This window comes from Mastomys coucha, unplaced genomic scaffold (assembly GCF_008632895.1).
Source record: "Mastomys coucha isolate ucsf_1 unplaced genomic scaffold, UCSF_Mcou_1 pScaffold20, whole genome shotgun sequence".
Classification (NCBI taxonomy): Eukaryota; Metazoa; Chordata; class Mammalia; order Rodentia; family Muridae; genus Mastomys; species Mastomys coucha.
In genome coordinates this window covers 13,837,037-13,865,019 of record NW_022196903.1, presented here as the reverse complement: position 1 = coordinate 13,865,019, position 27,983 = coordinate 13,837,037, and the positions used below count along the sequence as shown (strand labels likewise).

Genomic DNA, 27,983 nt, shown 5'->3' with positions numbered 1-27,983 from the left:
TGAGTGCAGAATTTAGTGTCTTTGTTCTGGAACCCAAATTCTTTGTTCTGAAGAATCACTGAAACTTGTTTTTCTCCCCTCATAGTCTGGAGGAATATATAAGGGTGTAATGAAACATAATAGATATTGAGATAGTTTATAATCTCCAGATGTAAACAAAGCACAATCCACATAAGTGTGACATACTCACTTTTTAAGCAACCACAACACAAATAAAGAAGCAGCCACCTGGAATGAAATAATCCACAGTTGATTTCCTTCTAGAATCTTTACCTATGCCTCCCATACTCATTTCTAAATTCAATATGACCAACATCGAAGAACACACACTCTTAGTGCCTTGGCTTTATACATCTGGAGTCACTTCAGCCATTGCTTTATATGACACTATTGGGGAAGAGCAAATTAAGCTTATGGAATTCCACTCTCTCATTTTGCACATTCATTTGTTCCACAAACACTATTTATTGAATCATACAGTAAAGTTAAGGGTTGTCTGTTTAAATAATACATTTAATTTTAGTTTATCATATTAACTTTTATGATGAAGATCTAATGGTATTATTTTAATTCTCATGTTTTCTCAGTGTACACATACTACATTGTCTCAGTAAAGAAGGAAAACCTCTGGTGTCTTAAGACTCAAGTTAATCCAAAGCGAGAAACCCGGCAATAATCTAAGCTTTTAAAATGTCTTTATTCTTATACAAAAGGCTTTCTCAATCTTCAGACTAATCAAGTAACTCAAGACCCTAGATGGGGTACATGTTCTGAACCACCTCTCAATTACTACTCATCTCCTTTGATCCAAGAAGAGGACAATCAGCAGCACCGGCACTGCCAACACACTCTGAATAGGAGCAACAGGAGAAATCCGTATTTACCAGTGGAACAACAAAGAACTCTTTGAACGTTTTCTAAGGGGCCTAGATCCTTACGAAGTAGCTTCTTGCCTGTCACATAGATTGACCAATCCAAACTATATTTATTGACTCCAGTAAGTAAGACCATTTTCAAATATTTGGTAGGAGGCCTTTTGGAAAAATATTTGGGAGTTAAAGAAACAATGGAATACAAACTATTATTTCACTTCAACATGCTTCAAGACTATATAAAGCTCATGTGCTTTTCCAAAGAGGGACACTGTTGATTAAGCTGTAGCATCAACAAAATAAGTAATAATCATTTTCCATTTCTAAAGGTGAGAAGGTAACACACGTGTCATATCACATGGAATGCAATACACTGTAACTCATAAGATTTTCACAGATTTAGTGGGACAAATAATACCCTAAAATTCACATTCACAAGAAAGAAGACGTGCGAGAGGACCCTATCACTGAATAGCAAAGGTAGTTTTATGGAAGTTCGCTACAATCTTCATTACAGATGTAAAGCCACTCAGGGTCTCCTTATTAACAAACAGAGATAGCAGCCCCCTGATACAGTCTTAAAGACCACAAGACAAAGGAGCAAACAGGATCTTGAGATGCTGCACTATAAACACCATCAGGTTATTGTAAACATCCCTTAATCCAGTGTTTACACTTTCCCTTTCTAGTCCATAATACACTGCCAAGAAAGGGCACTAGAAAGAGTCTATTTGCTCAGTGTTAAGAACTTACAGACAACATTGCTTTTTAGGGAAAATACAAAATATATACTTTTTCAAAAATAACACTTGACTGAGAAATACTAGCTCCCCTACCCCTAGCTTAAGTAGCTGTGAAGAAATATGAAAAGACAGTGTGAGTGACAAAGTTTATTTCCTATTACAAAAGGGATACATACACAGAATGGATGCTAAAAAGTCATAAACCTAATACAGCCCTTATTCAGGCTTAAAATTAGCTAAATCACTTTAATGAAGGAGGATATGCATTTTGGAATCTCTCATCATTAAGGACTTAAACAATGCTTTAAAAATTAACTACCACTGTGTATTGGCACCTGTTCCATGATGGGATATACCAGGAAACATTCCAGTAGCCAAAAGAAATCTACACATTGGCATTGACACGAAGAAAAAATTTAGACTAAAACAAGGTCTACGTAAATTTTGATTGAAAGAAAACAACATAATTAAACATTAGCAAACCTATTATTTAGTTGTAAAATTGTGCATATCACTGCCTTCTTTTAATCTAGCATTTGAGAGCTACTTAACTGGCCAATGCCTATAAGGTATTAACAAATAATGGAAGGAAGGAAGGAAGGAAGGAAGGAAGGAAGGAAGGAAGGAAGGAAGGAAGGAAGGAAGGAAGGGAAGAAGGAAGGGAAGAAGGAAGGAAGGAAGGAAGGAAGGAAGGGAGGGAGGGAAGAAGGAAGGAAGGGAGGGAAAAAGAAAAGAAAGAAAAGCACACCATTAGATTGTTTTCTGAAGAGAGCTTCATTGGATTTTGTCCACTATGAACCCTGTCCACTATGAACCCATCCCTCCACTTCCTTACCCTCCCTCCCTTTAAAGGCAGTCATATGGCATTTGCATTCTTTTTTTATAGTTTATTTCCTGACTGATGACAAAATGTCTTTTCCTCCTCATGTGAATGTTGTTGATTTGGATGTAAACTGTCCTAAATATTCCTGTGTTTGAATAATTGGTCTGAAGCTACTGTGCTGTTTAGGAAGGCTATGGAATCCTGAGGTTCTTGAGCAGGCCTTCAGGTTTGCAGATTGGCCCCTTTTTTTCATTGTTTGCTTCCAGCGTGTGCTTGCAATATGACCTGCCAACCTATTACTCCTGCTATCATTCCTTTCCCATCCTCCGTGGAATACGTTCCCTCAAACAGAAAGCCAAAAAAATAAAAAAATAAAAATTATCCTTTCTTAACGTTTTAGGTGCTTTATCATGGCAACAGGAAAAATAATAGTGAAGTAATAATTCTGCATTCTTGTGTTGCAGGTCAGCAAACAATGAAGTAATTATGCCATTGTGAAAGGCACCCGAGCTTCCCTCAATGGAAGCTGCCTGCCTGAAACAAAGGTGCAGCCAGCAAGTAAGGATGGCTACCCCATGAGTCATTGCCTGCATCACTGCTGCCTAGACGAACGTCTAGAATTCTTTTCAGTACTTAACTTCAACTCATATACACTCTTTGTAGGCTGGGCTTCTGAACCTGTTAAAAACTAAATGTATGAAAATGTAATAAATGATGTGAGGAGTATAAATAAACTATATTGTACTTGTTAGATTATGGATTTTAGTAGCTCTTGTCACAAAAACAACAAAAAAAGTCACTTAAGATGGTAGTTATGTTATTGACTTTGTTAAAATAATCTATTTACCACATGTATGAATCAAAGTATTTTGAATATATAAAATATTTCCAATTAATTTTATTTTGTGACAATTCATCATATGGAGTATTTGTATTTATGTATATTTTCTTAGGTCTGAAGTACTAAAATATCAATAGTAATTCTAACTGCAGATTTTAAAAAGTTTTAACTTACTTTTCTGTGTATGAATGTTTTTGCTCGCACACTTGTCTGTGTACTACATACATGTTGTACTCATAGAGGCCAGGAACAAGCACCAGATGCCTGGGACTTCAGTTACAGATGTTGTGAACCACATGTGGGTGCTGGCAATTTGACTCGGTCCTCTGGGAGAGCAGCCAGCCCTTAACCAGAGAGCTGCCTCACCACGTCCTGTTGGTTTTTAGAAGCTATGAATTTTACAGGAAACTACCATTGTACATATGCACATACACATGTGTATATGCCCATATGAATACATACAGCGTTTTTATCCTTAATTTAAACTCATAGTAACAATTTCCAATCATTCTTACCTCAGCCAGAAAAACCAGCACGCACCAAATCAGCACTGCAAGTAAGCCTTTATGGAGAGTGAAATATCGGAGGTATGTGTTCCACGTTGTCACCGGGGGTATCTTTATCACATCATCAATAAAACACTCCTGAGAAAATAAGTGTGATTCTGAGACAATCCTATTCCATGCTGCCACTGAACTTTTGTTTTGAATTCAGGGAAATAAGGGAACAGTACCATTTACAGCTAAGTATCTTTAAAAAATTTAAGTCATTAAAAATGCCACAGTGATGATGGCCACAGTGAATAGGATGTCGGCTCAAACAATATAGTTTTAAAAGTAACAAACACAGTGATATTTTCTCAAGCCTTATTAGCATTTAAATGCTTTACAGTCCACACCTGTCAAATGAATGAAGTTCCCAAACTCCTCATGATTGAACTTGAATCAGTGATCCATGGACAACAGCAATTTGGAACTTGCTAGCTACTGAGTCTTCTATTTTAAAAGCTGGCTTATGTTTGTATAGTCCTTAGGCATTACAGGGTTGCTTTTCTAGATATGACATAAATTACAAAATCCAATCCCAAATATATTTTTCTAAAAGCCTTTGTCTTTTGAAAGCTACATTTAAAAATGTGAGAAAAAGAGATCCTATATATTCTAAATGAAAAACATGGAACTTCCTTGATAAAATCCATGAAGTTCATTAAGTGGCATTAGATGCACTAGAAGAAGGAATCCTGTTAACCTGGAATAAGGTTCACTGATTAAAAATTAGATTGTTGAACTAAACTGCCCTTTATTTAATTCAAGACCAACAAGTAACATCATAGGATGGTTGAATGGATAGAAGATGCTGAATTTCTCAGAACTTTATTTTGTTTCTCTATTAATAGGGACAATGATGTCACAGTGAAGGAGATAAAGTGTGTTGCCTGAAATGTGAAATAATTAATCACGTAGTAATATAATCAGGCAAAGAAAGATTTCTTTAAAATGCACATAAGCCAAAATGTAGACTTTTGAGAATTTTATTTCGATGGATATCAAGTCATATAAGTGAATTATCTTTTATCAAGTCAGTTTAATAGTATAAAAATACTGAACATATATTTTTGAGAATTACTTATCCATTTATTTCATGACAGAGTGAACTCAGGCCCAGAGATACTAAATGAATTGCAAGTGCCCAAAAGTTAACTATGTATTAAAGACTGAAACCATTAAATATATGATCACTAGGACTCTGTTTTTAACTTCATCTAAGGCACATCCATTGTTTGGTAAACAATAGCCCTCCTGTTTTCCATTGCTTTCTATTCTAAGAGAAGTCTTTTTTTTTTCTCCTTAACACACAGTGTTAAGACCTTTAGTCTGACTACTGACACTAATATATTCTGATCTTCACATATCTTCCTTAAATTAAACCCTTTGAAAAATACAACACAAATCTGAAAGATTAGAAAATATATACTAACTAAATGCAGGAAGGAATGTGAATCCATCTTGTCAAGAAGCCAGGTGTGTGTAATCCTTATCAAGGTCATGCCTTAGAAATATTTCTTGGTGTCTACATAAATGCAACTATTTGTTTATATAATACTCTATTCCACCTTTTTCTAGAAAACCACTAAAGGAGACAAGTATTAATTTATAAAAGTGAATATCATATCATGAGTCTAGCAAAGAAACTCAAAACTGAGGCCCTGTTTTAGCTTACAACACATTTGTGGGGTGGGGATGATATTTCAATGATAACCAAAAATATTTTTATGTTTTCAAGTTGCTTACATAGGTAATTGACTTTGTACCCTTAACCCAGAGACCATGATGGGGTGCCATGAAATACATACTATGTGACAAAATTTACTCCAATTATGGGGTTAGGATGAGGTGCATCTTAAGACTTGGCAGGTATATACCTTTAAATCTTCTTCATTAATTTCTTCGGTGATGTTCAGTGTGCTATCTTGTGATAACCGCCTTGAATATATATCCACTTCATTTAAGCTTATCTGAGGGGCTAAGGAGATTTTTCGAATAGAAGTTCTGGTCCTCTGGAGACTGCTGGTGCCTGAGCTGGGTGTGAATGTCATAAGATCCAAAACAGACTGCCTTCTTCTGCCTGGAAATGTTGGGCCAGTGGCGATCATGTTGCTTCGAGGCAGAGCAGCCTCTCCCTGTTCAGAATCTGGAACTAGGGATAGTCTCTTTTCTTGGAGATCATCAGATTCTCCATCTATGCATAATGGAGTCTTTTGCACAATGGAAATTTTCCTTACAGAGCCGAATGAATTTAGAATAGAGTTCTTCCTTTTTTCTCCCAACTCTCCAGTCTGTCTAAATGACTGTTTGGCTTTGTTCCAGGGGGCAGAGGAATCATCCACTGAGAACCTGCGTAAGGCCTCAGTTAGAATTGAACTTCTTCTTTCCTCAGTAAACTGGTCAAAAGTATCAAACCCCATGAGTTTTGAACTGAAGTCTGGACGTAGAGTTTGTAGCTCAGAAAATGTCCCATAAAAATAACTGCTGCCCTGATGCAAAATTAGTATTTTGTCAGCTTTCTTCAAGTGTTCCATTTTAGATGTAACCAAAATCCTAGTTTTGTTGGCCATCAATTTACAGACACAGCTTTGAAAATATAAAAAGATATGATGTTACTTCATAAATAGTGATGTATATTTAATTTAGCATCTTATTAAAGTTTCATTGCATAAAATCTCTATCATAGCATTTTATTGCTTTATTTAATTTGCTTATACAAATAACCACTACATCATAACTTTTAGGTGCCTCTTGAATTGCAGTATGAATTAGCTTATCTTGCTATAAAGTGAATACTAGTAGACAAAATTATCAAACATAATTTTTAACAATCAAGTATCTGATTTTAACCAAATAATTTTCTCTTAGTTCTTGGTTTATTTTTCTAGAAAATAGAGGAATTATAAGATGTTCCTAAAAGTTTATATTTCAATATAACTTCAAAGATGTTAGAGATTTTGTGTTTAATTTTTAATGAATTTTCTCTTATATTTGATGTTGACTAATCTGTTTTCTTTAAGATAAAACATTACAACTGAGAAATACTTAATCAATTTAACTGTCCTCCAATAATATTTTCCTATAGTTTAAAAGTAAATCTTGAAGTGAACACTCCAGGGGAAATCTGTTTCTTTTATCTATTAAAATATCAAAAAATATGAGCCATTATATACTCTTAAATATAAATAACATAATTTTAGCTAAGTTTATGACAGTAAGACATTGGCAACTTTAGTCAGAGCATCATACAAACAGCATTGGGGGATTACATGTAATGGAATTTTCTCTTGTCTTAACCTGGAGAGTCCTGCTGGGAACTGACTTTTAAAATGCAAGTGTATCTGGAAGGCTTCAGTGCTAGCCCATATTTTTGGAACTATGCAGGTTCCCTGGATACAAAGGCGCTCCCCCAAAACAAGTGAAGCTAAATTCTATTATATGTAAAGGAAAACAACAACTGAACAAACAAAAACAGTACAATGGCTCCTGGAAGTAATCCAGACAAAGGTAATTTGTGCTCTGGACCAAATAGAAAGATTCATATGAAATTCTGCAGCAACCTTTCTGCTAAGGAGGCATTACACAGAGTCCATATCATGTTCTACCACCCAGAAGTCTGTGCTCCTGTATTTTTGAAAGCAGTCCAATACCTAAAACTGGAAGTAGAAACAATAAAGAAAAAACAAATGGAGGCAACCCTGTAAATGGAAAACCTAGGAAAGAGGTCAGGAACTACAGATGCAAGCATCAACAACAGAATACAAGAGATAGAAGAAAGAATCACAGATGTAGAAGATACCTTAGAAGATATTGACACAGCTGTCAAAGAAAATTCCAAAACAAAAAGTTCCTAACCCAAAACATCCAGGACACAATGAAAAGACCTATCTAAGAATAATAGGAATAGAGGAGAGTGAAGATTCCTAGCTCAAATGACCAGAAAATGTCTTCAACAAAATCATATAAGAAAACTTCCCCAACCTAAAGAAAGAGATGGCCATAAATGTACAAGAAGCCTATAGAACACCAGGTAGATTGGAGCAGAAAAGAAAATTCTCTTGTCACATAATAATCAAAACACTAAATGCACAGAACAAAGAAAAAATATTAAAAGCTGTAAGAGAAAAAGGCCAAGTAACATATAAAGGCAAACCTATCAGAATTATACCAGACTTCTCAACAGAGACCCTAAAAGCCAGAAGGACCTGGACAGAGGTCATTCAGACCCAAAGAGAATACAAATGCCAACCTAAGATGCTACAGCCTGCAAAATTCTCAATCATCATAGATGGAGAAACCAAAGTATTCCATGACAAAACCAAATTTAAACAATATCTATCTACCAATCCAGCCCTACAGAGGATTATAGAAGGAAAACTCCAACACTAGAAGGGTACCTACACCAAAGAAAAACAAGATATTAATTATGTCACAACAAAACCAAAAGGAGAGAATCACATACACGTGATGCCACCTACAGCAACAAATATAACAGGAACTAACAGTCATCTCTCTTTAGTATCTCACAATATCAATAGACTCAGTTCCCCTATGAAAAGACATAAGCTTATAGGTTGGCTATGTAAACAGGATCCAGCATTTTATTACATACAAGAAACACACCTCAATGACAAAGACAGCACTACATTAGAGTTAGAGGCTGGAAAAAAGTCTACCAAGAGAACGGCAAGAAACAAGCTAAAGTTGCCATCCTAATATCCAATTAAAATGGATTTTCAACTGAAAGTTATCAAGGACACTTCAAATTCATCAAAGGAAAAATCAACCAAGAGAAAGTCTCAATTCTGAACATCTATGCTCCAAATGCAAGAGCACCCACATTCATAAAAGAAACTTTATTAAAGCTCAAAACACATATTGGACCCCACAAACAATAGTGATAGACTTCAACATCCCACTCTCACTAATGAACAGGTCATTGAAATAGAAACTAAACAGAGACACAGTGAAACTAATAGAGGTTATGAACCAATGGATTTAATACATATATATGTATATACACATATACATACATATATATGCACATATATATGCATATATATATATATGTATAAAACATTTCACCATAAAACAAAAGAATATACCTTCTCAACACCTCATGGTACCTTTTCCAAAATGGACCATACAATCGGTCACAGACCAAGCCTCAACAGATATAAGAAGATTGAAATAATCCCATGCGTTCTATCAGATCATCACAGACTAAGTCTAGACTTCAATAACAACAAAAACAACAGAAAACTCACATACCCATGGAAAGTGAACAACTCTCTACTCAATGATAACTTGGTCATGGAAGAAATGAAAATACTTTTTAGAATTCAATGAAAATGAAGGCACAACATACCCAAACTTATGGGACAGATGAAAGCAGTGCTAAGAGGAAAACTCATAGCACTACAACTTAACAGCACACCTGAAAGCCCTAGAACAAATGAGAAGCAATCACAACAAAGAGGAGTAGAAGGCAGGAAATAGTCAAACTCAGGTACAATTCAACCAAATAGAAACAAAGAGAACGATATAAAGAATCAACAAAACCAAAAGTTTTGAGAAAATCAACAAGATAGATAAAGCCCTAGCCAAACTAACTAAAGGACACAGAGACAGATCCAAAATAACAAAATCAGAAATGAAAAGGGAGACATAACAACAGAAACTGAGGAAATTAAAAAAAAACATCAGATCCTACTACAAAAGCCTATGTCAACAAAAGTAGGAAAATCTAGATGAAAACGATGATTCTCTAGACAGATACCATGTACCAAAGTTAAATTAAGAGCAGGTAAACTATAGAAAAAGGCTCATATCCCTTAAGGAAATAGAAGAAGTTATTAAAAACCTCCCAAGCAAAGAAAGCCCAGGGCTAGATAGCTTTAGTGCAAAATTCTACCAGACTTTCAAAGAAGAGCCAACACTCCTCAAACTATTCCATAAAATAGAAACAGGAGGAATGCTACCTAATTCATTCTATGATGACATAATTACTCTGATACCTAAACTACCCATAGACCCAACAACAACAAAAAAGAACTTCAGACTAACTTCACTCATGAATGTTGATGCAAAAGTACTCATAAAGCAAACAAATCCAAGAACACATCAAAATGGCCATTTACCATGATCAAGTAGGCTTCATTCTAGGACTGCAAGGTTAGTTCAATATAAGAAAATTCATTAATGTAATCCACTATATCAACAAACTCAAAGAAAAAAACATCACATGATCAACTCATTAGATGGGGAAAGCATTTGACAAAATATAACACACCTTCATGTTAAAAGTATTGGAGAGACCAGGAATTCAGTACCCACACCTAAACATAATAAGAGCAATATATAGTGAACCAACAGACAATATCAAATTAAATGGAGAGATACTTGAAGCAATTCCACTAAAATCAGGAACAAGACAAGGATGCCCACTCTCCCCATACCTATTCAATATAGTATTCAAGGTTCTATCCAGAGCAATAAGACAACAAAAGAAGATCAATGGGATACAAACTGTCAAAGAAGAAGTCAAGGTATCACTATTTGGAGATGATATGATAGTATACATAGTGACCCCAAAAATTTTACCAGAGAACTTCTACAGCTGATAAACATCTTCAGCAAAATGGCTGGATATAAAATTAACACAAACAAATCAGTAGCCTTCCTTTATCCTAAGAATAAACAGGGCTGAGAATGAAAATAGGGAAACAAACCCTTCATTATAGTCACAAATAATATAAAATATCTTGGGGTAACTAACCAAACAAGTGAAAGATCTGCATGACAAGAACTTCAAGTCTCTCAAGAAAGAAATCATCAGAAAATGGAAAGGTCTTCTATGCTAATGGACTGTTAGGATTTACATAGTAAAAATGGCCATCCTACCGAAAGGAATCTACAGATTCAATGCAATCTCCATCAAAATTCCAACACAATTCTTCAAAAATATACAAAGAGCAATTCTCAATTTACACAATGGAATACTATTCAGCTATTAAGAATGAGGACATCATGAGTTTTGCAGGCAAGTGGATGGAACTAGAAAATTTCATCCTGAGTGAGGTAATTCAGACCCCAAAGGACATGCATGGTATGTGCTCACTAATAAGTGAATAGTAACCAAAAAAGTACAAAATACTCAGGATACAATCCACAGAACTCAAGAAGGTTAACAAGCCAAATGGCCTAAGTGAGGATGCTTCAATCCAACTTGGGAGGGAGAAGAAAGCAGAGGGCAGAGGTAGGGAGGGAAATGGTTGGGAGAGGGGAGGGGTATGGCACAGGGAAAGCAGAACATGATTAGGTATTGGCAGGGTAGGAAAAAGGAGTGAAGCCCTGAGGGCCAGCAGAATGAATGGAAACAGGCAACTTAGGAGGTGGGGGACCCTCTAGAATATACCAGAGACCTGGGAGGTGGTAGACTCTCAGGACTCAAAGGGAGAGGTCTTAGATGAAATGCCCAACAGTGGGGAGAGGGAATTTGTAGAATCCACCTCGAGTAGAAAGACAGGGCATCAAGTAAAGGGATGGGGTTGACATCGCACAGTCAAAAACTCAGACCTAGATTTATTCCTGTCTAAAAGAACTGCAGGGACAAAAATGGAGGAGAGATTGATGGAAAGGAGGTCCCATGACTGGCTCATACTGGGACACATCTCAAGGTGAGTCTGCAAGGTGTGATACTATTACTGATGCTATGATATACTTATAGACAGGAGCCTATTATGGCAGCCTTCTGAGAGACCCAACATCAGATGACTGAGACAGAAGCAGATACTCACACCCAACCAATGGTCTGAGGTCAGGGACTCCTGTGGTTGAATTAGGGAAAGGCTGGAAGAATCTGAGGAGGAGGGTGACCCTATAGGAAGACCACCTGTCTCAACAAACCTGAACTCCTGAGTCAGATCTCTCAGACACTGAGCCACCAACCAGGCAGCATACACTAGTTGGTGTGAGGCTCCAGGCACATATACTGCAGATGACTGCCTGGTCTGGCCTCAATGAGAGAAGATGCACCTAACCCTTGAGAGGCCCCAGTGAATGGGGAGGTCTGGTGGGGTGTGGAGATATGTGGGGATATGAGAATATTCTCTTGGATACAGGGTAGGAGTCTTTTGGAAGAGTAGGGGATAGAATTGAGGGAGGTGGAGGGGTCAAGAACATCATACAAAGACCTACAGAATATACTAACCTGGGCCCATGGGAGCTCAGAAAGACTGAACCACCAACCAAAGACCCAGCAGAGGCTAAACCTAGCCCCCCTCTACATATCTGTAGCACTTGTGCAGTTTGACCTTCATGTGAGTTCCCTAACAATTGCAGTGAGGCTGTCTCTAAATCTATTGCCTGCCACTGGATTCCCTTCCCCTAGCTGAGCTTCTTTGTCAGGCCTCATTGGGAAAGGGTAGGCTTCTGCTGTGACTTGAAAGCCCATGGCTGGCAGGTACCCAAAGGGCAAGGGGGCATCCCCTTCTCTGAGGAGGCTCATGGCGGGGACAGTTTTGTGAGGGTGAGACTGTGAGGAGAGGAGTTTTATAAAGTGAATAAATAAATGAATTAATGAAAAAAGAATCCTTGATAATTATTAACAATTATCAAAACCTTAATGATGTAGCTTTAGTAAATAAGGACTATGTTCAGGCTCTCTCTGGTTATTAAGCTGAAGAATAAATAATGTTGAGAATTGTCAGGGAACAAAGAACATACCTGAACTAGCAGCTTGCATCTAAAAAAGAAAAAGAAAAAAAGAAAGAAGAAGGAAAATGTTTGTCTTACAGAGCACTATATGCTTAAAGCGGTCAGCATTCTGACTGTAATGCTCTCAGAGAAGGTGATGCGATGGGAATTACAGGACAACTGTAGAGGCTCAGAAGACAATAGGATGTTAGTGCATGGCTGTACTGAAGGAGATGCAATAAACTTTAAGGGAGCCAGAAACATACTAGGACCTTCTACAGCCTTTTTCATTAGATTAAAATAAGCAAGAGAAGATTAAGTGAACTATGGAAATACATTGTCATGTAAGGACTTCTTCACTATAGACTAGATCAGAAGCTTATGAGCAAAACTGGGGATTGGGAACTGTGGGATGAAGATGGCACTGTCGGGACTTGGTCCTTCATTCAGAGATCAGGATAACATGTTCCTGGGATTGTGACTGGATAAACCATGTCAATACACATTGTGCAACTGAAAGATAAACTGCAATGTCAAACCAAATATGCCACATTATTCCACCTCTGAATAAAAGTAGCTTCAGGACAGAGACCTTCTGTTGGCTTTGGGTGTTAAGTATAGTAAAGTACATTATTGAAACATGTTATTCAACATATTTTAAGACACAAAGAGTAGTAGGGCTCTAGAATATTTCAACATTTAGGGCAATGTCCTAAAGTAAAACTTTGAAATAAACCAATAAATAAAACATTTTAACACAAACACACACACACACACACACACACACACACACATACACACACTACATTCAATCCTTAGAACAAAACCTCATTTGTTTCTAGAGTACTATAATGTCTATTCTAATAAGCTACTTTGTTGCCCATAAAATTATTTTAAAATTTGAGCTCAAATGGTATGACTAATGGTAGCTCTTAGACATTTTACACCCATTTGGTCTCTAGTAAAAGCTTTAAAGAAATATATATCTAAGTTCTTGTGACTGAAGAAGGGCATCCAAAGAGGACTAGGGCAGAGGCACAGTACGTGCATTCACCAGTAAACAAGTAACTATTTTCTTTCTAAAACAACATAAAATAAAAATATTAATAAAGAATGGTAAGTGGAATTTTAAAGTAAACTACTTAAAATACTGGAAGACGTCTCAAGATAGCAAAATGTAAACAATTCTTAAATATCAATTGTTATAACTCGATAGCAATCAAAGAAATTGGCTTCACATGTGATCATCAGAAAAAGGTTTGGTAGAAGCAATCTTCAACCTTGACCATTAAGGGGACGCCAGAACCGAATAAGCACTGTGTTTTGAGCAGTAGAAGTAGTGGATATTGCTCTGGAGTTAATATGTTAATATGCAGCCTATGGTGAAAGAGACATTTATTATCTTTTAATGTGAGCATTATAAGTAACTCAGTCATAGAACATACCTTTCAAATATTTGTTCTTCAGTTAAAACATCTAGGTATCCAAAAGGGGAATCTAACAAGTACAGATCAGCATCTTTATATACTGCTCTATAAACAGAAATGGAAACAAAGTTAGGGTCCCTCAATATCTTTATAGTTCATTTAAAACAGATATTTTAAACACTAACTTGTGTTATACAATGGCCATCAAGTCTATGCCCTAAAAACGCACTTTTCACAACACAGAGCACAAGTAGCACTGTCCGTAACTTCTGTCCATAAGCTTGCAATAGTGCAGATTTTATTAAGGTCCTTATGATTTGCCCCTGAACTTCTTTCATAAGTATTATATATAAGGGAAGGATTAATGATTCAAAGTGGGAAATAATAAATGTTATTTAACTTTATTTTTAAAGTTCTTTTTGTGTTTTTGAGTGTTTTACCTGCATGTATGTGTACCATGTGTGTTCAGTGCCTATGGAGACCAAAAGAAAATGTCAGGGGTGCTGGATTACATATTACAGATGATTATGAAGCAAATTAATGTTGTGACTCAAGCCTAGAACCTTGGGAAGAGCAGCCAGTGCTCTTCACCAATGAGCTATCTCTCCCCAGCTCTTATTTCACTTTAAGTTAAAACTAAAAATCATTTGAGTTGACTTAAAATAGTAAAAATATAAAGGTGTACTTTCCAAACAAACACAAAGGAAATTATACATTTTTTTTCAGGTGTGATTACTAATAATGCTACCTCTATCCCAGCCACACAAGACATGCCTTAGAAGTTATTTATTGATACTTTTATTGTTTAAAATGTACTTAATCATCATAAATAAGAGAAACAATAAATAAAATAGAAATAGCAAAAGAAATCTAGATTAAGTCATAAAAGCCCTTTATGCTCAGGGTGGGGATATTCTCTTGGAGATGAGGGTTGGGGTAGGGAGGATGTATGGGATGGGGACTGGACGGGGGCAGACTGGGAGGGGGATGAATTCTGGACTGTAAAAAAGTATTAAAGAATAAAATAAATAACTAAATAAAAAGCCCTTTATGCTGTAAATTGTAAAAAGAGCTAATGGACTCCATAAAAATGGACTCTCAAGTCTTTATCAGCATTTAGATTTTATTTCTTTCTCTGCAATATAATTCAAATATATTTGTCCACTCTGAAACTAATATAGACTTTATATCCATCATGAGGCAGGAGGAGGGTGGAAACTTAGTCCAACAGCAAAGCTCAATGGTGGTCATTCTGCAAAACGATGAGGATTAAGTAAGATTATCAAGGTGGGTATTCATGATTGGATAATGGTGGCTTTATGAAGAAATGAATACCAGAGAACATAAACACACACACACATTCCCTTTTTTTCTTGATATGTGATTATTTTTATGCTGATCAAGACTTTGCCAATGAGGTACCATCACTGGATATGATTCTTTTACTTTAAACACTAAGTGGGAATAAAAAAGTGATTTTTCTGTAAAATTTACTCTGAATATATTGGTGAATTATTAGTGCAAAAACAGGCTAAAAAGTCTCATTCACATGTGTGACCAGTTTCTCAAGATTAAAATGTATATATTCATCATATAAAAGTAGATGATATATTTTATTGCACATGTAAATGGGAGTAACTGTAGACAACTATTTTTAGTATTGCTGTACATTACATAGTAACCATGACTAAATCTTAAACTAGTAAATATAAATACTATACTGAAGTCACATACCATATTTTACTTAAACCTCAAATGGAATGTTTAAGATATGATCTTTACCACACAGATTAGGGAATTAGCTTCTGATCATTATGAAGCCGTCGTCTGGAAATTATCTGTATCTGTTGATCTGATTTCCCAGTGTATTCTCCAGAGCGAAACATAGTTTAACATAAGGAGTCAAGATAACCTTGATTAAATACTGACTATCATTTCCTTGTGGCTTTTGGCAAGTTAATGTCTGACTACCTCAATTATCTTGTGATTTCTTCCATAAAATAAAGAGAATGATCTCTGCTTCTAGGCTTGTGTGGGGCTTGAGATCATAAACACACATTCAGAGACAGACAGACAGACAGACAAAGGGAGGGGGAGGAAGGAATGGTATCAAGGCATCAGTTGTAGGTATTTAGGACTTACTTTTCCAGGAGTTCCAAGATGCCAAGATACCACTGAGGCAATGTAATTTCTCACAACAACTTTGGTAATGTAGTAAGAATTTGTTTCAATAAAACTAGAGATCATTTGAAATCCCATACCACCAAATGTCTTTTTTTTTTTTTTTTCCAGAGACAGGGTTTCATTGTATAGCCCTGGCTGTCCTGGAACTCACTCTGTAGACCAGGCTGGCCTCGAACTCAGAAATCCACCTGCCTCTGCCTCCCAAGTGCTGGGATTAAAGGCGTGAGCCACCACCGCCCAGCACCACCAAATGTCTTTAAACAGAAGCTACAATTTAAATAAATGCTTCTTTCAGACAAAAATTAAACGTGACCCTAAGGACAATTAGCATCACAAATGAAGGCATGTATTCCGTATAAAGCTTACATGGGTGTGGTCGCACACATTTTCATCCTAGTATACAGAAACAAACACAGAAAGATGATAAGTACTAATAGGGAGACCTGTCCTTTGTCTCTAAAAAAATGAGAAACCTTAGTGACGTCATTTGTCTTCCTATTTTTGTTATAATTTCATAGATTGTGTTCTAAGAATTAAAAATTGAATATATATATATATATATATATATAATCTAAACTTAGAAGTATAAACAGAAATTCAAAGCAGAAGCATCTGGGGACAGGGAAAGAAGGGGATTAACAGAAACTTGTAATTTCCTTTTCTTGTTTTCTTTAGAATTCTATACTTTTCTCTTCATAACAATCCATGCAACATAACAAGTATGGACAAATAAAAATAAGAGTATGCAGTTTGAAGTATGCATTTAAAAAAAAACATCTTTACCAAATTTGAATACTATAATATCTATAGTTCTTGTATTAACCCCAGAGACAGAACACGGAGCAGAAGAGCCATGTATATGTAAAATTAAATATCCATAGTATTTATAGCAAGTGCTCACCAGACCAACAGTTAAAAGTTTACCTTGCTAAAGAAATCCTTGCACGCTGGCCTCCACTCAGTGTGACTCCACCTTCACCAAGAACTGTGTTGTCTTGTTCTGCAAACTTGGTGATGTCCTATTATCCAAAGCATAACACCAGAAATAAAATTTAGTGTATACAATCTGAAATTGAAAAGGACATTGTTCTTCAGAGCAACTGTTTATTTGGGGAATGTTTATATTCAAAAACTACCCATAAGCCCATCATATAAACTCAAATGCTATTCAAATGTGAAAAATAGACTTTCAACTTAAAAATCACTCTTTCAAAAAATGTCAAAACACTGGATAAGCTTGTTAATAAGAAAAGCTAAACTCTTCACACCCAGCAACCCATAGGTATCTTCAATGGCTAGCAACAGGACAAGTCAGTTCCTTCAATCATCTTCCCAAACAACACAACCTCCTCACCATTTCACCATTTCCATTAATCCGTCCTTGCCCCCAATAATGATCTTTTCTCTAGTAGCAACTATGAAGGCATGGCAAAAGAAGACCTGGGTTTCTAAGAAGCAGTCCAAGACTCCAGAGAGTGTAAACCTAATTTAGAAGATAAGCTCTAATCCTGAAGAGAGAATTAAATAACAACCTAGCCATTTACTAAACAATTTTACAAAGGATTAATTAATTGGCATGCTAATTATTTAGACAATAGGAGTAAAGCACACACCACACAGAAAATGTTAGAGGCCTTCCATGAGGGGCTTCACCTGAGTAGGGAAGGGCAATCCAGTTAGGTACCGATTTCCATTAATATTCTCTCCTCCCAACACCCTCTAGTCTTCTCTGCTGCCTCCTTAGCTGGCCATGATATTCACATGGAAAAAAGAACCCCTTCTAACAGCATTCCTGACTGAGTGACCAAAGACCTGTGATCAAACAGTAACTTCCTACATACTACCATTGCACAGATGTTGTTTTCATTAGTTTTTTTTTTTTCCTGTGATAACAGGACCAAAAGCAGCAATTTGAAGAAGAAAGGGTTTATTTCATCTTACAACTTATATGTCCATCACTGAGGGAAGCCAGTGCAGTAATTCAGGCAGGAATCTGGAGGCAGGAACTGGAACACAGGCCATGAAGTTCAAGAAGAAGACCAAACTGTGGATACTTCAGCCCTTCTTAGAAGGGAGAAGAAAATATTCATAAGAGGAGGTAACAGAGACAAAGTGTGGTGCAGAGACTGAAGGAAAGGCCATCCAGAAACTGTGACACCTGGGGCTCCATCCCATATACAGTCACCAAACCCAGACACTATTGTGGATGCCAACAAGTGCTTGCTGACAGGAGCCTGATATAGCTGTCTCCTGACAGGCTCTGCCAAGTGCCTGACAAATACAGAGGTGGATGCTCTCAGCCAACCATTAGACTGAGCACAGGGTCCCCAATGGAGGACCTAGAGAAAGGATTGAAGGAGCTGAAGGGGTTTGTAGCCCCAAAGGAGGAACAACAATATGAACCAACCAGTACCCTCAGATCTCCCAGGGACTAAACCACCAACCAAAGAGTACACATGGAGGGACCCATGGCTCCAGCCACATATGTAGCAGTGGGTGGCCTTGTTGAGCATCAATGGAAGGAGAAGCCTTTGGGAAGGCTCTATGACCCATGTAGGGGAATACCAGGGTCAGGAAGTGGGAGTGGGTAGGTTGGTGAGCAGGGGGAGTGAAGAGGAGGTAGGGAGTTTTCGGAGGGGAAACCTGGGAAGAGGATAACATTTGAAATGTAAATAAAGAAAATACCTAATAAAAAAATAAAAAAGCAATAATTTTTGCCAATTTTCTGTTTTAATTTACATTTTCCTTAATCCAAAAGATTTTAAATATTTGCTGTGTTGTGTTTTCTTCTTTGGAGTGTCTCATATTTGTTATGTAGTAGGTTTTTGCAACTTTCTACATTGCATATAAAAAACAATATTTTTTCTCTTGTTTTCACTGTGCATATCACTTATCATGTGCAAAAAGTTTCAGGGTGAAATAAATTTATCTACTCCCCACCAGATAGCTATATGTATTACCTTGAATATTATTTTCAAACTTTCAAAACCCTTACGGCACAATTTTATATTTGTCTAACCTATCTTTAATTTATCACAAGGCAACAAGAATAATGTTTTACTGATGCCTGAATTATCTGTCATAGTTTCTAGTTCTGGGTTCTGTTGTTTTTCTGATCCATTCTTTATCCCTATATTAATACTTTCTGGACTTTTGGGTCCTGGGTTTTTAATGAAATTATATATTTAATATCTGAAAAATATAATCCTTCCTCATAAAATAGTTGGCTTTCTTAGTTTTTGACAAAGTAACCATGTCAACTATTGAAATAATATATTATAAAAGGAGCTAACACAGTCTCAAGTGTTGACTTGAGCACATTTAATGTAGTAGTTATTCCTCACTAACATTTCAAATATAAGAACTACAAATATCATGATATCAAGGCCACAGATAATGAAGCCAAAATTCCAACCAAAATAATTTGTCCATAAATTAAGTACTTCTAAGATTTTATATTAAGCTTAGTTTAAGATAACCTCATTAGAATTTATTTGCAACTTCTTAATACCATACTTTTACACAGAATTCTAGTTTGCAACACTAGTCTTTTTCTTGATTCAGATGTTGTATTAAATACTTCAATAAAATTTATAATTTTCTTCATATTCTATAAATGTCCCATGAGAGCTATAACAATCATTAAATACTTTGAGGTTTGCTATTATTGTGAACTGAATAGTTGTTTCCCATTTATAGTTTTAGATGACTTTTCTGTAGGAAGAACTAGTTATCTTAAATGTTTGTCTACAATTCACTCATTTAATCATAGGGCTAACATGTGAAATTAATTTTTTTAATAGAAACAACAGTGAACTAATATTTCTTCAAAGAAACCTAGAAATCTGTAATCTGACCACTTTGATTAGGATGAAGAAAGTGATATTAAAGGTTTCTACAATTAATATATGTCATAAAATTTTAACAGAACTTTAGATCATCATAGTGGAACCTAAAAGTATTTGGCTACTTTGTTATGATAGGTTTAGATCCAGAGATATTTTATGATCATTTCAAAAGATCTACTAGGATACTAAAGATACTGAAACTTCAGGCAAGTCACCTTTCACATTACTTTCCTAAATAGTAAATGTGACTGCTGAGCATGCCTTCCATGCAGTTAAACAATTGTTCGCTGATACTAAGAGATAAGTGAATATATATTTATGCTTATACATGCAGCAATAATAAAGAGGACATCAGTTTGAAAAAGAGAGGGAAATTAGAGGGGTTGGAGAGAAGGGACATAAGGAAAAATGGAAGGAAGGGGAGAAGGAAAAGAAGCAATTATATCGTAATTAAAAATGTAAAATGAAAAAATAAAAAATGTAAAATGTAAACATAAAACTGTACCCCAAATATTTCTAATAATCTATAATCTTGATAAATGAAAATGTAAAACTATTATGACAGAATGTCTATTTTGTGCTCTAATGGTTATCTTTAAGAGGAGTCAGAAATATCAAAACATAAAATGGCATTTAGATAAAATTGACTATATAAAAATTATGACAAAAGCTATCACTGCAGAGGATGATAATGTAATATGTACAGCTATCAGTCAAAATTCTCCGAACAGATTCCAACATGGTATCAAAGGTCCAAGAGTTTAATTGGGTGAGATGCTGTGGAAAAGGAAACACACAGTGAAGATGGGAAGAAGTCTGAAGAGCTCACTGCAACTCAGATCCTAAAGTAGGATAGATGGTTGGTATGGAAGAATATTACACCATTTTAGTCCAAGGAAGAAGCTGGCAAAGCAGCCTGGTGATTTGGATGTCAAAATTTAGCTATCCAAAGTAGAAAGATAGATTGTAGGTAGAATAATAGAGACAAAATAATGGAAATTTTGATTTAGGAGTCAGAATGAGCAAAAGATTTAAAGTCACTGATAGGAGTTTTAAAGATGTGAGTAAATTCAAATACTCAGTAATGGCTGACAAGGTTGAAGGACTGACTCCACATAGGAGCCCTCTGCCACATGTACACACTCACTCCTCCCTAAATAAGTGGATAAACATGTAAATAGGTATTGTTATTTCTTAAAAGATAACAGGAACCGAAAAAGTTAGAGGATACTATGTGCAAATTATATTACTACAAAATTTTTAAAGCTGACCTGCATATATGGGTATAAATTGTTTTAAATGGATTGGAAAATACACATTTCATTATTCTAATTGCTGGAGCTTAGAGTTTTGTGGCAGAGTTGTGATGATGTTATCCAAGCTTTTGACATTGAACATAATAAGGACACTGTGACATAAATGTTTTCTTCTACAACATATTATTTGCGTGAATTGACTTCCAATGGTATGAAAACAGAAGATCTGCCTGCTGAGCCAAGGTTTGAACCGTTTTTTTTATTATTTTTATTTATTTATTTATTTATTTATTTATTTATTTATTTATTTATTTTTTATGGACTGAATCCACTTGTGGAGAGAACTGTGGATAACTTTCACTCAGTGAGTGAAGATCTCCATGCCTGTTGTTATGACGCTCTTGAGAGTAAAAATGAGGGACAGACAGCGGGGATCTATCAAGGAAAACTGAGATAACACTCACTACAGCCAAATACATCAGCATTGCCAATATCCTTCTATTAATATGAGCACTTAGTTTGATTACTCAGTTTATACCTCATCCATCTGCAGATTTATGAGTACTTAACATTCTGTTTGATTTAAAACAAAGCACTCTGTTTTGCATGCACTGTTAAACATTGACCTTTGCTGACTACTAAGGATACTCAAATCTGGTAATATATTTATTTTAAGGGCGTTGGCTTCAAACTTCATAGATTTTCCCTATCTGTAAAAATCACAACTTGAAAACTGTTATACCACTTCTGCCTATCATGAGGGTTTGTTTTTTAATCTTTTATTTTTATGTCTGAGATTGTAATATAATTTCATTTATCCATTCCTTTTCCTCCCTCCAAACCCTCCTCATATGTGCTTCCCAAGTGTCCTTCAAATTCATGGCCTCCTCTTTTATTTTTTTTTTCAGTTTTTCATTAATGGCTACTGCATGTATATACAAATATAGCCCAAATATAGCCTGTTTGGTCTTAAAATGTTACTTGTATGTATGTTTTTTTGGGGGGAACTGTTTGGCACTGGACATCGACTAGAGTGCTCTTCCCTAGAGAACAACACCACCTCTCCTGCTCTCAGATGTCCTCAGTGACCCATATTTCTTTGTGAAGGGTTGAGGCCTCCTAGGCTTTCCCTAGTCCATTTAGAATGTCCATTGGTGTTGTCTTTGTCCAGCTCATGTTTGGGCAGTCATGTTGGGGAGGGAACTTTTTAAATAATATTTTTCTTTTTGAAAACCCTATACATCTATACAATGCATTTGATCATATAAATTCCACAGTTTCCTCCCTCTAACGCCCCCGTGTGCCTCTCACCCCATCTCATTCAAACCTTGTCTTTTTACTTTTATCAATAATCCCCTTAGTTCAACTAATGTTGCCCAATATGGACATGGGTGTGTGGCCATCCATTGGGGTATGTTGTGAGCTCTTTAAAGTACTGCATGAACACATGTGCCTTTTAGAGTAAGCCGGGAGCACAGGTACAGATGCTACTTTTCTTTGCTAATGCTGAAAATTCTCTGGATTTTTTTTGGGGGGAGGGAATTTATCCATCTAACCCCTTGAAGAAAAGCATCTATTGGAATAAGGGTCCTAGATAAGGGTATTAGGTAATATTTGATAATAAAATTAGCTATAAAATATTCTATAAAAGTAGCTGTTAGATTTTCTTTAGTTTTTTTATTTGTTTATATTGCAGCTACAGATGAAATAGAGCTCTTTGCACATGCTTATTAAGCTTATTATTCCAGAAGAATTTTCTTTAATAAAAGAAAACTGTCTTATTCTGAAATAAAAACTTATGTGATCAAAGACTATTTTTATAGAACATTAATAACTTTTCTTTCAAATTATTCTCTACTCCTAATTTTAATTTTTAATTTTTTGATTATTTATTTTTTTCAGTGTACTTTATCTACAAATAACATCAAATATCTACCAAACTAAGGTGAGGCTCTTGAGCTAATTAGCAGAAACTCTATTTGTTTAAGATTGCTGCACCTGGGGTGACTCAGAGGCCTCTGGGTAATCTGCACTTAACCCACACAGTGGTCCTCGCCAGGGCCTGAGATCCTCGTCAGACACTTGTTCTCTCAGTTGCTTGACTTCCTTTATTACAGCCTAGTCAGAAAGGCAAATGTCAACTTCAAAGCAGTCTGTGCACACAACACAATGTGTGTGTTTGAGGTTGTAAAACACTTGAAAACGCTGAGATAAGCACACTGGAGAGGGTCAAAGTAATATTATAATAAGTGTGCAATAAAGATTAACCTATTTTATCATTAAGGACTAGAGAACATACTTATTGTGGTGTGTTCCATTTATTCACATTTACCACTGACTTCTCTTAGAAAGGCAGAATTTACCATCTTGGTATCCTTCAACTATATCAAACAAACCAGAAGTTCTTAAGGAAACTTACTAGTCTGAACCTCATTTGCTCTGAATTGATCACACAATGACCTAGGCTGTTATACTAAGAAAGAAAGGGAAAAGATATAGAAGAGGAGGTGCTTTTTAGAAGAAAGGGAGGGGTGTTACATTTAATAGTCTTTTGTAATTGAGCAATATTTGCTGGGTATATTTGAGCTTCCTGTAGCTTTGAAGATAGGAAAATACCATAAACTTTTATATGGCTGGCTTATCATTCTTAGAACAACCTTGACAATACAGACGCTTGTGGGAAGAAGAGGGTGGGCATGGTGGGAAGCTAGGGTTAAGGGAACATTTACTTCAGGGTAATGCAGCTCAATAAAGCATATCTTTAACAGTGAATCACTGGATTACTAATGCCATTGTTAATAATGTTTAAAAATCACTAAACACTGCTTTGTTTCGTGTATACAGAAGATGGCCAATGGAAGAGAGGTTTAAGGGAAAGGTAGAAAAATCAGGTAGGAAGAGGTCAGGATGGGAAAATGTGAGACAGCCAAGAAAGCACTGGAAAAAGAAGAAGTCTAGTAAACATTTCTACATAGTTAATTGAGTGTGTATGGCAAACAGACACCCAGAAGTCTCTGACAGAGATCCACACAGGTAAGCTTCATAGCAGAATGCACACACTAAGGAGCTCATAATTTAAATTTGGATAAGTCTAATAAATAAGATAAGTTGTTGACCTAACTCAAACTTTATTACAAATAGCTGCATGAGGAAACATTTTCAAAAGACTAAGCTCTCCTAAAAAGGATGGGTGTGAGAATTTCCATCAATTTTAAAGATAAAAAGATTTGCCTTCACTAGTGAATAGTAACCAAGTTTATAGAAGAGAAAAATTTAACATTTAACATAATCTCTATTATAACCAAGAAAAATATAAAAATTAATGTTATAGTAGTTACCATCAACACTAAAGGCTTTGGGCTGGAAAGATGGCTCAGTGGGCTAAAGCACTTGCCTCACAGGCTGGACAATTTGAGTTTGGATTCCCCAGAATCCCCATTAAAACTAGACGCCATACTTTGAGCATCTGTAATCCAATTATGCCTGTACTGGAAGATGAAAAGTCGAAACAGGAGAACTGCCTGAGATCCAGTAGTTCACAAGCCAACTAGTCTCATATATAATAACAACAGAAAGGAGAACAACTCTGCCTCAAACATGGAAGATAGTAAAGCCCAGTCATCTGACCTCTACACACTTACCATGATATGTACACATTCACATACAGGAGAGCACATGCCTTCGTATATCATACACACAGTCTAAACTGTTTTATAACCAGTTTTCATGTGTGTGTGTGTGTGTGAACCTGTGAATATAAATATAACTATTGCTATTGTATACTTCCTTGTGTGTATAGCTCTGGGTTTATACTCAGAATGGATATATAGCTCAAGCATTCTTAAGAGAGGAACTATTGAGTACAGTAATTCCATCAAATCAAAGGCCTAGGGAAAAGAATAGCATACTTTAATAGAATATCTTGTGTTACCTAGACTATGTTCCTGCTTTTTGTTTTCCAAAATTGTCTTATGGTTCCTCCTATCAAGTCTCTTGTGTCTTGTAACTCAGATTCTTAGAAGGGCTTCAAACTCACTACCTTGAAAATCCCATCTAATCTTTTGTCTCTCAAGAGCTGACTTCCTGTGTTTTGTCTATGAATGTCTATCTCTTTTGAGTAGAATGAACCTAAGAATAAAGATCCTTGTCTAAGTGTGTCCTTTGTTCCTAAAGTAATGATACCACAAAGAAACTCAGTAAATACTTTCGAATGAACATGAAATTCTTCAATTTTCCACTACACTGACCTTATATTTTCATATGTACTATCTTATTTTCATTCTCTTAATTCTCCAAATGAAGGTGCCCTTCACTTACTGGAGCTCAGACTTACAACCTGCTCTATGTGTGCGTTGGCCTTCTTGTGCTGTAAGTCATCTGTGCTCTTCTGTACTGAGCCTTCGGGAGCTCCCCCTCCTTGGAGCCTCCTATTGTCACTCACTCATGCTTATTCTCTTAATTATGAATTAGCTTGAGTATTATATGTTCAGTTGTTTCAGATATTTTAAACAAATATTCTACTTATATACCTTACCTAATTTTTGCCCTTCTTAATTTGTATACATTTTGATAGAACTAAGAAAATTAATGAGTTCTTATTTATCTTTCTTGATATTTCTAAAAAAGATTCCATTATTAAGTACTGTCTATTAAAAATGCTGTCACAGCCAGGCAGTGGTGGTTCATGCCTTTAATCTCAGCACTTGGGAGGCAGAGGCAGGCAGATTTCTGAGTTTGAGGCGCTCTGTCACTTTCTGTATCACTTTACTCCATTTGTCTATATTTGTAGTACTAACCTTCTTTGTATTCTTTACATTTAAACCCTTTTCACTTTGCTGCCTTGTAAGTATTGATATTATATCATCAGTTAAATCTTTTGTCAATCTATGTTGGTGCCATCCTGTTCTTCTGTGTCTTCATTTATAATCTATAGGCTGAAGATTCTTTTCTGTCCATCTCTAGCCAACAACCTTTCCAGCAAGGTTCCCTTCGAAGTTCTACATTACTTCCAGATTTCCATAATGAAGCACAATGCTTTTATTGTAATAACTTGCTCAGCAAATAGTACCATCATAGGGAAGTATTCATAGGACACAATGTCTCAGAAAAGATGAATAGGCTCTAGAGATCTACCCTGTGCTACAGTCAATTCTACATCTTATATTTTATGCTCAGTGAATAGTTGTTAAATTTTTGGTTGTTTTGTTTGATTTTTGTTTTGACACAGTCTCACTGTGTAATCCCAACTTGTCTGGAACTCACTACACAGACAAGGTGGACCCTGACTTGAAGAATCCTTCTGTCTATGTCTCCCAATAATGACATTACAAGTATGATCCACAATATCTAATCTAGAAAGTAAAACTTAAATGTTTGTTTACTACACAAATGCAAATGACAGCTTTAAAACTGATAGATGTATTTCATATCAAACTGCATATGATAAACATATGTGTCAACTGTACTTTAATAAACTATTTTAAAATTCTTTTAAAAACTATTTTGAAGTATAAAATTAATTAACTAAAAGTAAAATGTAAAAACTTGGCCACATGCTTGATTAATCCTACTTTGTTTCTTACCTTATCAAATGTGGCTACTGTACAGTTCTATAATGACAACTATTTGGTTTTTCTCCTACCTAGTAGGTCAACATTATTTATCATCCAAACCATTGAAACAAACTTTGAAATTATCTATCTGCCACCAACTTTGCTAGTCCTTTAATTGAGAACATGGGAACAGTACATTGTAGCTGAAAACATCTTTGAAAAAGGTAATTCTAAGGCATATCTCCTACTTTAAAACCCTTGGATGCATCCCATAAGTCCCTGAATTCCTGAGTCTAGCATAATGGGTTCCCTTCCTTCCCCAGTTCACCTCTCTTCACATAGCCTTTCCTTTCCAGGTGCCCATGCTTATTACACTATATACATAGAGCTCCACAAGTTGCCAAAGGATCCACACTTAATTCAGTCTATACTGCAGTGTCATACAACCGACTCTGGCTCCCTGGTACAATATCATCTTTGGGTTCACCACCCTCTGTTCTCTTTCTAACATTCTTCTGCCTCTTCACTCACTTTTCACTTTAGATGTCACTTCCTTGGAGGAAACTTCCATCACCTTTTAGGACCACATTGTTAACTTCCTAATGTAAAAAAGAACCCTAAGAAACATACAATACATTAACCTATTCTAGTCTTTAATTGTTCCTCTTTTCTACTAGAATAAAGATCTCTTTGAGAAGAGTGCATGCATTGTACCTTCTTTATCAGTGTAATTCCCAGAGTTTGGTATAATCATTAGTTTGATGCATACACTCATATATGTTTACTGACTGAATATATGCTATCCTGCTATAAACTTTTGTAGCAAAAATCTCACTGTAGACAAGTTACTAGTTATACCTGCAGGCAACATCTACTGTGCTTAGTGTAGCATTGTGTTTATAGTAGGAACTCAATGAAAAGTTGCTGAGATTAACTCCTTTTCTTTTCTTTCTTTGTTTCTTTGTTTCTCTCCCTCTCTCTCTCTCTCTTTCCCCCTTTCCCCATCTTCTCTCTCTCTCTCTCTCTCTCTCTCTCTCTCTCTCTCTCTCTCTCCCTCTCCCTCTCTCCCTCTCTCTCTCTCTCTTCTTTCTTTTTGGAGACAGGCTACATCTGTAACCCTGGTTATCCTGGAACTCACTCTGTAAACCAGGCTGGGGTCAAACTACTGAGAGATCTGCCTGCCTCTGCCTCCCAC

The 27,983-nt window shown here is 36.0% G+C and overlaps 1 protein-coding gene across 4 annotated transcripts in view; it reads right to left on the bottom strand.

The window, feature by feature from the left end:
* Window positions 1-27,983, bottom strand: part of Cftr (CF transmembrane conductance regulator) — a 156,162-nt gene that overhangs the window by 49,905 nt on the left and 78,274 nt on the right. For all 4 annotated transcript variants that reach the window (XR_004121891.1, XM_031381240.1, XM_031381242.1 and 1 more), the window contains exons 13-17: window positions 17,057-17,151; window positions 13,967-14,053; window positions 5,702-6,410; window positions 3,795-3,923; window positions 191-228 (exon numbers count right to left, since the gene is read on the bottom strand). Coding sequence is in view for 3 of the 4 variants with exons in the window: in XM_031381240.1 (XP_031237100.1) it covers window positions 191-228; window positions 3,795-3,923; window positions 5,702-6,410; window positions 13,967-14,053; window positions 17,057-17,151 (1,058 nt within the window). In the remaining variant the exon portion in view is untranslated. The remainder of the gene's footprint in view (window positions 1-190; window positions 229-3,794; window positions 3,924-5,701; window positions 6,411-13,966; window positions 14,054-17,056; window positions 17,152-27,983) is intronic.